Source organism: Siphateles boraxobius, unplaced genomic scaffold, assembly GCF_051911475.1.
Source record: "Siphateles boraxobius isolate OS27281-9 unplaced genomic scaffold, OSU_SipBor_1 41, whole genome shotgun sequence".
NCBI lineage: Eukaryota > Metazoa > Chordata > Actinopteri > Cypriniformes > Leuciscidae > Siphateles > Siphateles boraxobius.
In genome coordinates this window covers 20294431-20309116 of record NW_027509042.1, presented here as the reverse complement: position 1 = coordinate 20309116, position 14686 = coordinate 20294431, and the positions used below count along the sequence as shown (strand labels likewise).

The 14686-nt window shown below is 35.8% G+C and overlaps 1 protein-coding gene across 4 annotated transcripts in view; it reads left to right on the top strand.

Annotated features, from left to right (window-relative positions):
* Positions 1 to 14686, top strand: part of farp2 (FERM, RhoGEF and pleckstrin domain protein 2) — a 63768-nt gene that overhangs the window by 14527 nt on the left and 34555 nt on the right. For all 4 annotated transcript variants that reach the window (XM_077198911.1, XM_077198910.1, XM_077198907.1 and 1 more), the window contains exons 3-9: positions 6389 to 6493; positions 8295 to 8337; positions 8426 to 8504; positions 8592 to 8689; positions 11811 to 11925; positions 13930 to 14077; positions 14294 to 14389. In XM_077198911.1, coding sequence (XP_077055026.1) covers positions 6389 to 6493; positions 8295 to 8337; positions 8426 to 8504; positions 8592 to 8689; positions 11811 to 11925; positions 13930 to 14077; positions 14294 to 14389 — 684 coding nt within the window. The remainder of the gene's footprint in view (positions 1 to 6388; positions 6494 to 8294; positions 8338 to 8425; positions 8505 to 8591; positions 8690 to 11810; positions 11926 to 13929; positions 14078 to 14293; positions 14390 to 14686) is intronic.

Here is a 14686-nt window from a genome sequence, read left to right as displayed (position 1 = left end):
TCAAAATCATGTAGTTTTAAAACAAATGAATTAACTAAACTTCAGGTTTAAATGTATTCGGTGGATTGAACGCAATGAAATTAAGTTGCCAAAATTTTCAAAATTGTGTTACTTTAGCTCATTTTAATTAATTAAACTGAACAACACCAAAAAATTACTTTTGAGTGCAGTACAACAGTATTTTCGAACACATGCATGTGTATTTGCGCACTCATTCTGTTACAGTATTGCATTATAAAAGTTACACTGGTATTTCTACTGACTACTTTTTAGTATATGGAAACCCTATTTGAAAGCTGATACATTTTGATTATAATGATTGAGATGTACACACATGCTGAAATTAGACAAGCATTTACTTAAATTAAATGCTTATGCTAATCAGCTATGGGTTCTATGCCGATAATCTCAAAATAGTCAGTTTGTTTTGATTATCAAAAATGTATTGTTGCTTTTTCTTGTGCAGCATATTAGCAACAATAACAAAAGTCAGTCAGCTCTAGGAAGCCTTGCAGACACTCACTCATCTGGCCTGCTTAACGTCCTCCATAAAATGCAATTAGTGGAACAAATTAGTGACTGCTTTGAGAGAGCTGGCCATGAGGAAAATCCTAGAGGCCAGCATCTCTTGATTGCTTCAAGCCCCCGCCACCCCCAACTCAGATGACAACTTTTCCCATCTCTCACTCTGATGTAATTTTAAGGGTGTTGAAGCGTGACAGATTTGGCTTTTCATTGGTTTGGCCCTGTTGGCGGCCGTCACTGACTTTGACCTTAAGTCGGGATTTGCTCAAGCACAGATCAAGTTCACTACAGAGCCTTTCCAAAGAGACTTAATGTGTTAATATATTGGTTTTATTAAAATGATGGCAGTACTAAACTGGTACTATGCAGTAGAGATGGTTCAGAATAAATTCCATGTGCATTTTTGTTTGTGTAAACTTGTGTAAACTTGTGCATAAACATCTGTGCATGTGCAAGTGATCTGAGCACATAAAAAAAAGGTCCACTAAGTAGTGCTTATGTTATTGTGCAATTTAGAAAATCTTGATATAAAAATTACAAAAATATGCTTTTAAAGGTTACAATTCATCCCACTACATGCAAGAATAATGTCCAATCAATTTTACAATGTTAGTGGCCATTCATACAAAACACGTTTTTGCGGTTAAAACGTGAAACGCAGGCCAGTGAAGCGGTAAAAAAAAACAAGGTCTGAAGACATGTTTTTAAAATTGAGCGCAGCATTTTTAGAATGCTTTGTCATGCAAGAAACACCGCAAAAGACGCGAGCGCAACAGTCAAACATGTCCGTCTAGCACTTCTTTGGATTGAAAAACAATGGAAAAGTAACACAGTTGAATGGAAAAAATGCATTCCATGTGAACCGGACCCTACAAGAACATTTTACTGAAAATCACGGTGGGGCTTAGCGATGGGCCATAGTGCTGCCCTAGCAAAAACTGTGGTTTAAAAAAGAAAGAGACGATGCTTAGCGTAAAAACTCTTGGGAACTCCTCTACACATGAGATATTTGATTAGATTTGACTAAATCCCATTACACCCACAACTAGATAATGTGTTGCTTTGTGCTGTGCATGTTGAATGAGTACTATTCCTGTTGAACTGCACTCTGGGAGTTTGGTTTATATGGCTGGCTTTAGTGAGCTATTTAACCATCTGGGTGACACAGCACACTGGAGCAGTTGGTCAGTAATGCCAGTTACATTAAAGAGTTTGTCAGCATTTAAAATGGGAGTTAATAAGGATCAGAGTAGGGTTTTATGTCCAGCTGTCCGCCCGAAATGCTAGCCACAGGTGGTGGTCACGGGTCTCTTGCAGGAGTCAGTTGGTTTGATGCATACAATAAGGAATCATATTTATCATTTGTGTACTATTTGAATGAATTTTCCCTGCTCTGTTTATTTTAAGGGTCAGATTCCTGAAGCATTTAGTTAATGCCTGTAACATCGAGTGTATTGAGTGAGGGAGTGTGTTAATCTTTGCACTTAAATAAGTCCATGGTCAAGAACTTGAGAGTAGGGTTAGCTACAATTAACTTTTTTTGTACTTGGCATGTACATTAGCACAGTGACGAAAGTCAGGAAAATGTAGCCGTCTGCGGCACATTTCCTGAGAACTTTACCCTTTTACTTCATTCAGATAAATATTGAACTAAATAGCTAATCTAATACAGTCATGTGTTGGCCGTTACATTCATAATATCATTTGGCTGGGCCTGCTTCATTTTTCTTTTTGCTTTGTGTGATTTGAGTTGATTCATATGATCAACATTCCACAAATTTTAAGTGGATATCAGTGAAAGTAATGTTGTTTTAGTTTAAAGTCATCATAAAAAATAAGTCACCTTTTCTATTTTGTAAATGCATGTTATAGATCTTAATGTGAAAGATTAATCAATCTTTCATCGCCCCTAATCCCCCTCCCCCTCCCATTTCCAATCATTTAGTCCGCATAAACCCGCCTTCCATAATTTACTTAAAGCATGCATTCATTTGAGTACAACTGATGTGTAGAACCATGTCCCAGCTAGGGATTTCTCCTAGTCGGTTACTAGTCAAAACAATATATTTTTTTTTTTTGATGACCCTTTACATTTGGATGTACGTCAAGATATGGAAAAAAAAAAATGGCAACTGGCTTCACACCACTCTGAATGAATGAACAATTCATCAAAATAACTATTGAGGACATTTCTTTGCTTGTCATTCAGACAGAACCGCTTGTGCTGTATGTTTGTGTATTATCTGTCATTTTATTTTGTCACCTTCTATTAATTTATTATGATTTATTTTGCTGTGAGCCTGTGGTGCTGAAGATTCAGCAGCCGTGGAACAATACACACCCGTATTTCATTCATGGAACTGCCATGCATTTACTTGGTTAATGATTTACGGCATTTCTTATTATTTGGTGTCAAGGTATGGCTGGAATTGTTGCTACATAGCAAACGCTGCTACCTGCTTGGAGTGTGAGAAAGAGATGCCTCCTGCTGAGATCACAACATGTCCCAACACAGCACTCAAACGCATGATCACAGATTCTGTACAGACAGACTAAATGGGGGGGAAAAGCGTACATATTACTGTTAGTTTGGATTCAGCCGTTGCCAATGTAGTCTGACAAATTGGCTTGGTGTCAGGAATCCCAGCCACTGTTGACCCATAAACCCGCCCGACTGACGCTACAGCTGTAACAAGGAAACTCCTGCTCGCTGGATAGCGTCTATGTGCTTAGAGGGTTCAGCATGCACTGCAATGTGACGCATGGAAAATATGCTACGTGGTATTTCCTTGTTGCAGTCAACACCCCCCGAGTTGATCCATAGCTTAGTTTTGTTATGCTGTACTTGTAATGGGCTTTTAGTTTAGGGTGCTTGAGGAAGCTGCAGAAAAGAGACTTAATCCAATTATTGCTGAAGTATGTGAACTGACAGTCTGTAGAATTCTCTTCCAAGCATGAGACACACCTCACACATGGGAACGTCAAAAATGCGTTCGGACGACCAGTACCGTTTCATTTTTATTTTTTTATAGCAGGGTGAGTGATTGTACACAAGTCCCTCAATTGGCAACCATTTTTACCTATTTTCTTGGTAGATTATCCACCTTTTGCAGCGCAGAAGCTACTTTTTTTGAATGTGCAAGACTTCTGATTCATGAGCCGCTATAGGTAACTCGAATGTTAACAAAGTGCAGTAAACGATAAATCTATTTGTGATATAAACCAATGTGTTCAGGATTATGATAATCATTTAAAATAATCAGATAAAAAATACCAGTTTGCAATATCAAGCAGCATAACAGACAGAATGTTTTTGGACTGGTAAAATAACTGAAAGCAAAGGACTCTAGTCAAATGAAGCAAGTAACTCTTACACTATTATTCAAAAGAGTGAAATGTTATTCAAATTAAAAACTTTTTTTTGTATTCTAATATATTTTAAAATGTAAATGTCACTTGATCAAAACATTTGTGGAAATTGTCATACTACTTTTCAGGATTGTTTGAAAGTACAAAGAACAGCATTTATTTCTTATCAGAAATCTTTATATCATTGTAAATGTCTTTACTGTCACTTTTGATCAACTTATTGCGTCCTTGCTTATTGCTTCTACTTTAATGGGAAAAGGCACAACTGATTGCCTTTCAATAATATATTTTAGGGCTGGGAAAAAAATATTGATTTTCAAATTGAAATTTTCCAATGAATGACCCTGATATCAATTCCGCACCAAGGTAGAAGAAATCATATTTTTACCAAAGTTGTTTTTAGGGAATAAAGAAAATACAGCACATCCAGCCTGATTCCCGAAGTGAATCACCCTTATAAGCCAGTTCTTTCAAAGAATAGTTTTAAAAGAATAACCATTTTTACACAGTATAATTAATAGCATTGGTAGATGGACAGTAGTTTTCTTTCATATGCATGTAAGATTATAAATTACATTTATAACTGAAATATACCCAAATGAACTTGATCCTTAATCTGTATTAAATTGAGAGGTTATGAATCAGATCGGGAAATCTACCCAGCTCTGATGCATTTCATTTCATTAAAATCTAACAATTTTATCATTAATTTTTGTTTTCTTCAGATCAAATACGTAAACGCTATTAAAAACTATTTTCCAGGCCGGTCCAACTAATTTGTGCATTCTAACACACAAGCAATGTTTCCATCAAAAAAGCATCAGTTTCATTTGTTGATTCTTCCAATCCATTCACAGCTTCCGTATCAAGTATTATGATTTCTTATTCATTTCTCTTTTTAGTGGTCCGTCTCCTCTTTACACTGCTGTGCATGTTGATGCTGGTTTTGGCAGAGTTTAGAGGAAGCCATTTGGAAGGTGCTTACCTGCCCTGCTTGGCACAGACAGAGATTATATTCTTTACTTAAGAAACTGTATTAAAGAATCAGTCAAGTTTAGAAGGTACCACAGAACTCAAGGGTAACAATCAGGCCAACCCAATTCGGACTGTGTTTATGGTCTTTTAAAATACATTTCACATTACAAACAGCTGTCTGCTGTATAATTTTCCCAAAAAAGTCACTGGCTTGAATGGCAAAACCCAAGCGCAGTGTGTTCTGGGTACATAGTAATTAGTCCTTCATTTTGTAATGATAATCCCCTGAGTCTCTTTACAGGGAAACCCCTTTTCCCTTTCAGCAGGTTTAACCGCCTGTGTGCTCTGAAATGTCCTCAGATGTTCTCCTAGCCTTTCACAGCTATATGTTTAGCCTACATCAGACAGTCCAGCTGATCTCAGAGACTGAATGTGTTTTGGCCTTGTGTCTGGTTTAGGCCTGGTTGCATGCTGTGGAGAATGTCTCAGATAGCCCACAGATATTTCCCACTGACACCCATTAGCCTCAAATATCCAGCGAATTCATAGCAGGCGCAGCTGCTTTTCCAAAGAAACATTTTACCCCTCACAACCCCATAAAAAGAACATTTGAAATGAACTATAACATTGTACTTGGAACAAGTTATACTTGATGTGATTATTTGATCTCATTGCAGTTATAGGCAATATATTTTCTAAAATAATTTAGTATTTAAAATAGTATTCTTGTCATCTGACATCTGTGCAAAATGTATTAACCAGTCCTTCCAGAAAAATACGGAGTTTTTTTGTGATTGTTGCGGGCAAAAATCCTTGATTATGCGGCACGTTTTCTTAAAAACGCAATTTTATGCGATGAAATTGTGGGAACTTGCAAAAATTGCGGGAACTTGCTAAAACTGTGGTTTGATGAAAAAGAGAAAAAAAAGTGATTCCCCTAACACCCTGTTCTTACTAGGCTTCTACCTTAATGTAAAGAGTCATTTCTTATTACTTCCTACGATAAGCAAGCATACTACATCACAGAAAGAGCTGGGAGTATTTAAGTTTTCATCTTGTTTTATTTCAGACCTTAATAAACACATGGCTCAAACTTACAAGTCAAACAAGTTCTGTAGCTTTACAAAAGGAATATGCTACAACTTCTGTAAAAATGAATAAATAAAATATAAAAAAATAAAATTTTGCTTTCTGTTTTACAGCTTTTCAATGTTCACGTCGCGTAATTGTCACTCCATAATGTTCCCATGGCAACAGGGGAAAATGGCTGCTCTTGTGTGAAGTAAACGCAAAATTTTTCAACTTTCTGCTAAGATATGTGACTTTTTTGCAACAAAAATTCGGGGATTATGAAATCATGCAAGCCCCGGATATTTTGCGCGGAAATCAGCAATTTATGCGCCGAAAGTGCGGCGTGTTTTAAAAAATGCGGCCCCTGCATAAATATGCATGTATGTTTGTCATATATATATATATGTATATTAATTAAATGTCTTGTTTTCCCTTCTTTTTCTTGTAGTCAAAAGCAGATGGGCAAGCTCTTTTCTCTGAGGTGTTCAGACGGATCAATCTCATTGAGAGCGATTACTTTGGTCTGGAGTTCCAGAACCTGCATATGAACTGGGTAAGTGGCCACTTGACAAACAGTCCCCCTGCTCACACAAAGACGGGATTGTGAGCGGCCCGCTCCTCTGAAAACCCGGCTAAGCTCTTAAAAGACGAGGAGGTGTATTATGTTATTCGTGCTGCCTTTCTCTGGGCCCCAGAGGTTTGCTGTTCCCTTTAAACCAGCCTGATACAGACACTCAAACTTAAAGAATGCAAGCTTTATATTTTATAACATATCTGTAAATGGGCGTCATTCAAATAATACATTTATACAGAATTACTTCACACTGGAAGACTTTAGTTGATTAAACAGTTGTGTGCTGTGTCAGACAAAATTTGATGTATACATTTAAAGGATTATGTGATCCAGAAAAAAAACATTAAAGGTCAAGTGTGTAATGTTTCAATTTTAAAATACTCACCCTTGCTTAATAAGGAGATAAAATAAGAAATCATTGGTAGCTTGATTCAGCTTAGCCAGTGGTGTGAGTTATGGATGAGATTTTCTTTTTTTGACCAGTGACGGATGAGAGGAGTGTTCAGAATACCAGTTTGAAAACAGTGGTTATTTTTAAACTTTTGCTTGTGTTTGGTGTTGCAAGCCTCGAAATGAATTACATAGTCAATCTATTATTAATTTTCTGGCAGATTGTTTGTGGTTGTGTGCTTTTCAAAGGAAATGTAAGTTATTTTATAAGCCAGTGAAGCAAGTTAATTTTTTTCATAAGCTTAAAGGGATAGTCCACACAAAAAAAATTATATTCTGTCATCACTTACTCCCCTTCTTGTCATTCCAAACTTTCTTCTTTCTGTGGAACACAAAAGAAGATATTTTGAAGAATGTTGGTGACTGAGTTTTTTGTTCATACAATTGGAACCAAAACTTAATGGAAGTCAAAAGGAACTGAAACATTTTGGTGACCAATGTTCTTCAAAATTTATTTTGTGTTCGGCAGAAGAAAGAAATGTTTGGAATGACATGAGTAAATTATGTAATTTTGGGTAGACTAATCCTTTGTGTTATGTAAGTGTGTGTGTTTTTGTTTTGTTTTGCTGGTTTCTTTTGGATTGGTTCATTGCTTAGTGAATTTATAAATATTTTTTAATAAACAGTACTATGGAGAGATAAATGGGAAAAGTTAGCAGTTTAGTTATCGCCATAATTCATCTTTTTCGTCTTGGTTTCTTTGACGCAATAAAAAAAAAACTTTGTCAACAAACTTTTCATAATTGTGATATAAACACTGTAGATGGTCTGGTAGCCATCGGTTTTTGAGTTTGCCAAGCTAGCTTATTTGGAGAGGATAGAATCAGGTGTGGAATGTGTGTATAGGGTTGTTGTCATGATTCCGCATAAGTTGAGAGGTCATCAGAGTGGAAGGAGCTGGAGGTGGAGTGAGAAAAGGTACATTCTTGCCACGATCAACTCCAGATGTGCTGTGAGGAGCAGAGTGTCTACAAACTCTACAGACACATACAATTAAATCTGATCATCCACATCTATGCAAGATCCCAAAAACTGGCAAGCACAGTGTTTTGAATTAAAAGAGTGCATATCCCGGGGCATTTGAATAGGAGCAGATAATAACTTTCCATAAATCCCTGAAATATGTTTTTGGTGTGTTCACCATCTCAAGATCTCATCTGTGGCCTCTGTGACCATGATGTTCTTCAGTTTTAGTGCTTGCTTCGAAGACTAAAAACAGATGTAGTTGAAAGAGTGAGAGATTATTTGTATTATTTATTGCTTGGAGTTTATAAGGTGGTTAAAAGCTGAAATGCCAGTCTTATTACTTTGGACGCTTTTATTTCTACAGGTTTGGCTGGATCCCACCAAGCTCATAATGAAACAAGTGAGACGTAAGTAAACCTTCTGCTTTGTGTTGTGTTTAGAGATTAGAGGATCTTGGGGTCTTTGAACCTGTGTGCTTGTGCTTACTATCCACAGGGCCAATGAACACACTCTTTCGGCTGTCGGTGAAGTTCTTTCCTCCAGATCCTGGTCAGCTTCAGGAGGAGTTTTCTAGGTGGGATGTTTAGAAATCACCATCCACTCATACTTTATATACTGACAAGCTGAACAGTGCTTACTATTATCTGCCTTTTTTTTCCAGGTACTTGTTTTCTCTGCAAATCAAGAGGGATCTAATAGATGGTCGACTGAACTGTACAGAAAACACTGCCGCCTTGCTTGCCTCTCATTTGGTGCAATGTATGTAATTTGAGTTCAGTTTTTCTGACCTAAGTCCTTCATAATGTTTTAAATCTGTTTTGTTTCACTAATTATTTTGTCTCTGCTTTGTAATGTCAGTCATTGATTGATATGATTATTTTCCCCCATTTATTCAAAAATGCATTACAAATGGAATGCATAAATTCATTGACTTGAATGTGTATTTATGAATAGGGGTGCATAAAGTAGAAAATTACATCGTTCAGAAACATACAGGGGGAAAACATAAAACAGACATGCTGTCATAGAGATGAGGATCAGCAGAGCTTCATGACTGTATGTCAAGGTCAATAAGTCTTTTGAAATGTCAAATAATTTGAATTTGTATACATTGCTAGGTTATTTTCAGGTAGTAAAATGTCTTATGGTACAACCCCCCAAAAATGTAATATTTACACTATCGTTCCAAAGTTTGGGCTTGGTAATATGTTTTTGAAAAGTCTCTTGTGCTCTCCAAGAATGCATTTATTTGATTAATATTTAATTAATATATAAGTATTACTGTATTTTTAGAGTTTAATTTTCAGCAGCAATTTTTCCAGTCTTCAGTGCAATTAGTGCTCAGATAACATTTCTTATTATCCATGTTTGAAACTATGGAAGCTTGTTTCCGCCACTAAATAAATAAATAATAATAATTGCGACTTTTTATCTCACAATTCGGACTTTTTTCTCACAATTGTGAGTTTACATCTGGTAAATCTGACTATTTCTCAGAATTGAAAAAAGTCAGAATTGCGTGATATAAAGTCGCAATTGCGTGTTATAAAGTCAGAATTGCGTGATAAAACAGGGTGTCCGCGGGGTCTTAAAAAGTATTAAAAGTTGATAAATCAATTGAGAAAATTAAGGCCCTTAAAAAGTATTAAAAAGTCTTAAATGCCATTTTCCAAGGTATTCAATTTTGTATCATCTTTTCGTTATGTATATTTGCCCATAAAGTATAAAGTTTGCCTGAATTTAAACATTGTGTCGGCGAATAGTGGGGTTGTGTAGTTTATAGAATCCTGCTAGATATGACGTAATCTGTTACCGCGCTTCATGACTTACTGCTGCGTGATAGCGCATATGTCCCGTACGCACGGTTGTTAAACAACATCGTTGACTAATAGGGAAATTAAATATAGGCAACAAGCTTAAGTTGCATCTTAAGGTTTTCTTTCAGTTGAAAACATTAAACAATATGTGTAAACAAAAAATGTAAAGAAGCATTTAAGCTCAATCAGTGCGAATGGGGAAAAACGGTAATAAAACAGACCGTTCCACTTATCGTACAGAACGAAGGTATACACTCGAGTCAACATGATATTTATCTTGTTTATATTGTTTCACTTTCATGTTGAGAAAAACAATAATATTCACATGCTCGAGTAGAAAACGCGCTGCCGCTGACAGATGTTGCAGGGACACAGTGACATATAACAAAGTTTCTAACAGGTAACAGCACTTTAAGTTCAGTTAAAGAAGCAGTCTTTAACAGAAAACGCAAAGGAAGCATATGTGTCAAAATCATTTTGCTATCAATTAAGTAATCATCTCACTCACTCGGATTCAGCTGCGCTACCTGCAGTCGTCAATGCAGTGATGGACCGCTGTCTTTCCTCATTCGACTGCTGTTTGGATTTCATGTGATTTCTCATTGTGGTGGTGATATCATAACTCGGTATCATTAATTATTTTGATTAAAAGTAATTCCGTTTTTTAAGATCATTTAGTAAGATCATTTTCATCCAAGTAATTCCAAACTTCACGAGGCTGATGACGACATGTGATCAAATACAATCAACACGCTCCACAGCGCCAAACAGTTTTATTTAATTAAAACTGCGAGTAAGTGATTGGGATGTATCATGGATTCACAGCATTTAGTGCCAGCAAAGCAACGTAGTAAAATTCGAATTGTATTTTATTTTTTCGAATAATAATTACAGATCGAATATTCATTTACTGACACTCTGCGCTGGTGCATCAAATCAAGCACTCAGTGGTAATCACAGGTAAACTGTCTGACCAGTCAGGTGTTTGTCATGAGAAGTGTATCACAAAAGAGCTATGGTTTGCTGACAGGTATAAGAGTTGTTGTTACAAATACGTCTTTTGAATATACTTTGTGAACTCATTGTCCCTTTAGCTCAGAAAGGTTTATTTTCCCTCTTCAATAAGTTTTGTCAATTGTTTTGTTTATTGGTCTAATTCTGGTTTCTCTTCCTAATAAACCTTGCATTGGGTCAGTCATTCAATTAATTATCTTGTGCTTCATTCCCACCCTTCTGAATTATTTTGTACTGATAAGGATTTATCACAAACTAAGACTGTTTAGTTGTGCTATCTTACAATCAGTATATAAATGTAAGGTGTCGCAGATGTAACGGTTAAAACTTGTTAAAAAAAGTGGCGATGAGGTCTTAAAATGTATGGAAGGGGTCTTGAAAAAGGTCTTAAAAGGTATTAAATTTAATTCTATGATTTCTGTATAAACACATCTCGCAATTCTGACATTATAACACGCAATTGCGACTTTATATCACGCAATTCTGACTTTATATCTCGCAATTCTGAGAAATAAAGTCAGAATTGTGTGAGAAAATGTCGCAATTACCTTTTTTGTTTTTCATTCTGTGGCAGAAACAAGCTTCCATGTGAAACAGTTGTGTTGCTTAATATTTTTGTGGATATATTTTTTCAGAATTATTTGAATAGAAAGTTCAAAAGAATAGCTTTTTTAAAAATAGAAATATTTTGTAACATAAATATCTTTTACTGTCCCTTTTAATTTTAAATTTCCTTTAAAAACATAGTAACTTTTGAACGGTTGAACTGTGGTGTATGTATTGTAATTGCATGATATTTGTGAAAATGTACTTTTTACATTACATTTTAAACGTAATTTAAAAACTTCTTTGAATGTATTACTTTTTACACCACATTACATTTTTAGAGTCATTAAATTTAAACCGCTGTAAATGTTCATGTAAAACCAACATGAATGCAAACTTGAAGCCACAACTAGAAGTTTACTAGATCCTTTTTTTTTCTTGGATGCTCGTATTTGTCTTTTAACATTTACTCCCCCCCCCCCCCCCCCACCCCCGACACACAGCTGAGATCGGTGACTATGATGACATAGCAGACAGGGAGTTTCTGAAGATGAATAAAGTGCTGCCATATCAGGAACGTGTGCAAGAAAAGATCATGGAGCTCCACCGCAGACACACGTAAGATATTTATTGTTTTGGCCTAACGGTGAAGGTTTGCGCATTGTTCCTCTTTAATTTATCTTAGACTGTCAAGCTTTGCGTTTATAAGTTCACTGAGCTGACCGCTGGGAATCAGTTGAGAGAATTTATGGCACAAAGTTAATTGTATCTTTGACATGTCCAGTTTAGTTGGAAGCATTTGTGTGGAATGAGAAGCCATTTTTTTCAAGTGGAACATCTAACTGTACTTTCAATTCAAACTCCCCTGGATATCTTGAATGACATTGTGTTTCCATTTGGTGCTGAGTTTCTTTGGTAAAAAGACATCTGATAGTGTGTAAAGTGATTGTTGTGTGTGGCAGTTTAAGAGATTTAGAGGCAGTTAAAGGTGGACTGCAGATTCTCTCTCTGCTTGAACTTTAGAAAGACACTATTTTAAGAGCTTACAGACACTATTAGACATTACAATAAAGGACCGTTATCTGCATAAAACTATGGGGCATGTGTGCTGTTACTTTTGTAAGCAATCACATTTAATGATTTTTTTTTTTTTGGCCAAAAAAATGTTCTGACAATTTTCATAAATGTACTTGAAACAGAGATTTGAGGTAATATGAAAACAAAATATGAAGGTTTTTTTGTAAGATCTCAGGCATATGAGCCCTATGTTTTTGGCTCTTTGTAATGATGAATTTCCGGTGGGTATAATCTGAGGCTTTGGGGGGGAGAGAAGTATTGCAGGTCGGCAGTGTCAGCGGCTAGGAGAGGCTGTGGTTGTAATCCAGTGGCTCAAGGCTTTTTATTAGCCATACGGCCACAAGGGAAGGGGAGGGGCTTAAGCAGATTGAACAGCTTAAAGGATGAGCAAAATTGCAAAATGATCTGGCACTGCTCTAACATTTGCCCAGGATAAGCCAGAATACTATACAACATTAATGGAATATATCTGCCCATGCCCCAAACTTTGCTTAGAAATGGGAGGATATAAGTTTTGTGAGATTTACATTTAAAATGTGCTTTTATATACAGGTGTATATATAAGGTAGTGAGGTATATACACTGCCTTTGGGGTCATTAAGTTATATATATATAATATATATATTTTTTTTTAAATAAATTAACATTTTATTTTATTCACCAAGGATGCATCAAAAGATAAAAAATCATCATCCCCCCCCCCCCCCCATAAAATATTAAGCAGCACAACTGTTTTCAACATTGATAATAATCAGAAATGTTTCTTAAGCACCAAATCAGCTTATAATGATTTCTGAAGGATCATGTGACACTAATTACTGGAGTAATGACTGCTGAAAATTCAGCTTTGCCATCATCCAGGAATACATTTTTCAAATGTATTAAAATAGAACAGCTTTATTTGAAATTGTAATATTTCACAATTTTGCTGTATTTTCAGTCAAATAAATGCAGCCTCAATGAGCATGAGACTTTTTTTTCAAAATGTAAGGTAATATAGTACGATACGATACAATATAATATTGCAGCGACCCTACAGAGGATAAGGCAGCTGAGAGCGACGTTTAGATTAATATTTAATTATGTCCTGTGCGCTTTTATCAACAACAAAATAAACGCACAATAACAGTATAGTACAGAATGACTCTTTTAACATTATCCTGAACATTGTAGTAGCATTCATTTCATGTGTCATTGAACGTAAAAGGGGATCTCGGGAGTGCGCGTAACCATTACATCCTTTGGATTATCCTGGCGAAACCAGTGGTGATCCTTCTGATAAAAATCAGTCTACAGGCTTTCATAGACAACCTAGGAAGTCAGGGAAGGTCTCATTTTTAAGTGTCATTACAAGCTGTTCACACATTGGCAATACAAAAATATAAAAGTTAATGTAAAGTGGGTATAGAGGATATTTTGTCGTCTTAATTTTCAAAGTTGAAAACCTTTGCTATAAAATGTTATTCTAGTCAACAAATTAAGCTTTACCCTAATTGTTTTTGCTGTGGTAATTTGTTTCACTTGTCTTTGCTCCCTCGCCTGTAGGGGGCAGACCCCAGCAGAATCAGATTTCCAGGTCCTGGAGATTGCTCGTAAACTGGAGATGTATGGGGTACGCTTTCATCCCGCTGCTGACCGAGAAGGCACCAAGATCAACCTGGCTGTAGCACACATGGGCCTGCAGGTCTTTCAGGTACATGTAGAACCTTTTTTTTGTCTTAGTGAATATAAAAATCAATATTATTAGTCCAAGATTATTTAATTTTAGTCCAAATATTGGTGCGTTTTTAGTGCATTATTGTTTAGTACATTAATATAGAATTCATCTGATATGTAGTCACAGGTGTATATATGCATGTATTTGTTATACATCTATTTTATTATAAATTTTTATCTTTTTATTTTTCAGGGCCACACCAAAATTAACACTTTCAACTGGTCCAAGATTCGGAAGCTGAGCTTCAAGAGAAAACGATTTCTAATTAAACTGCACCCAGAAGTTCATGTAGGTATCCCATTTATAATACTTCATATATTGTTATATAATATTATTATGTACATTTACAAACATGTAATAGTCACTACCTCAAAGAAAAATGGATGGAATAAATCTAATATGACAAGGAAACTATTTCACATGAGAAAATACTTAGTCAGGAGGACAATATTTTTTATTCTTAAAATTCTTATGCATTTTGTTATATTTATATGCGTGTACTGGAAGCTTAAATACCAAGATAAATTCCTTGTGATTGAAAGCACACTTGGCAATAAAGCTCTTTCTGATTCTGACTCACTAAAA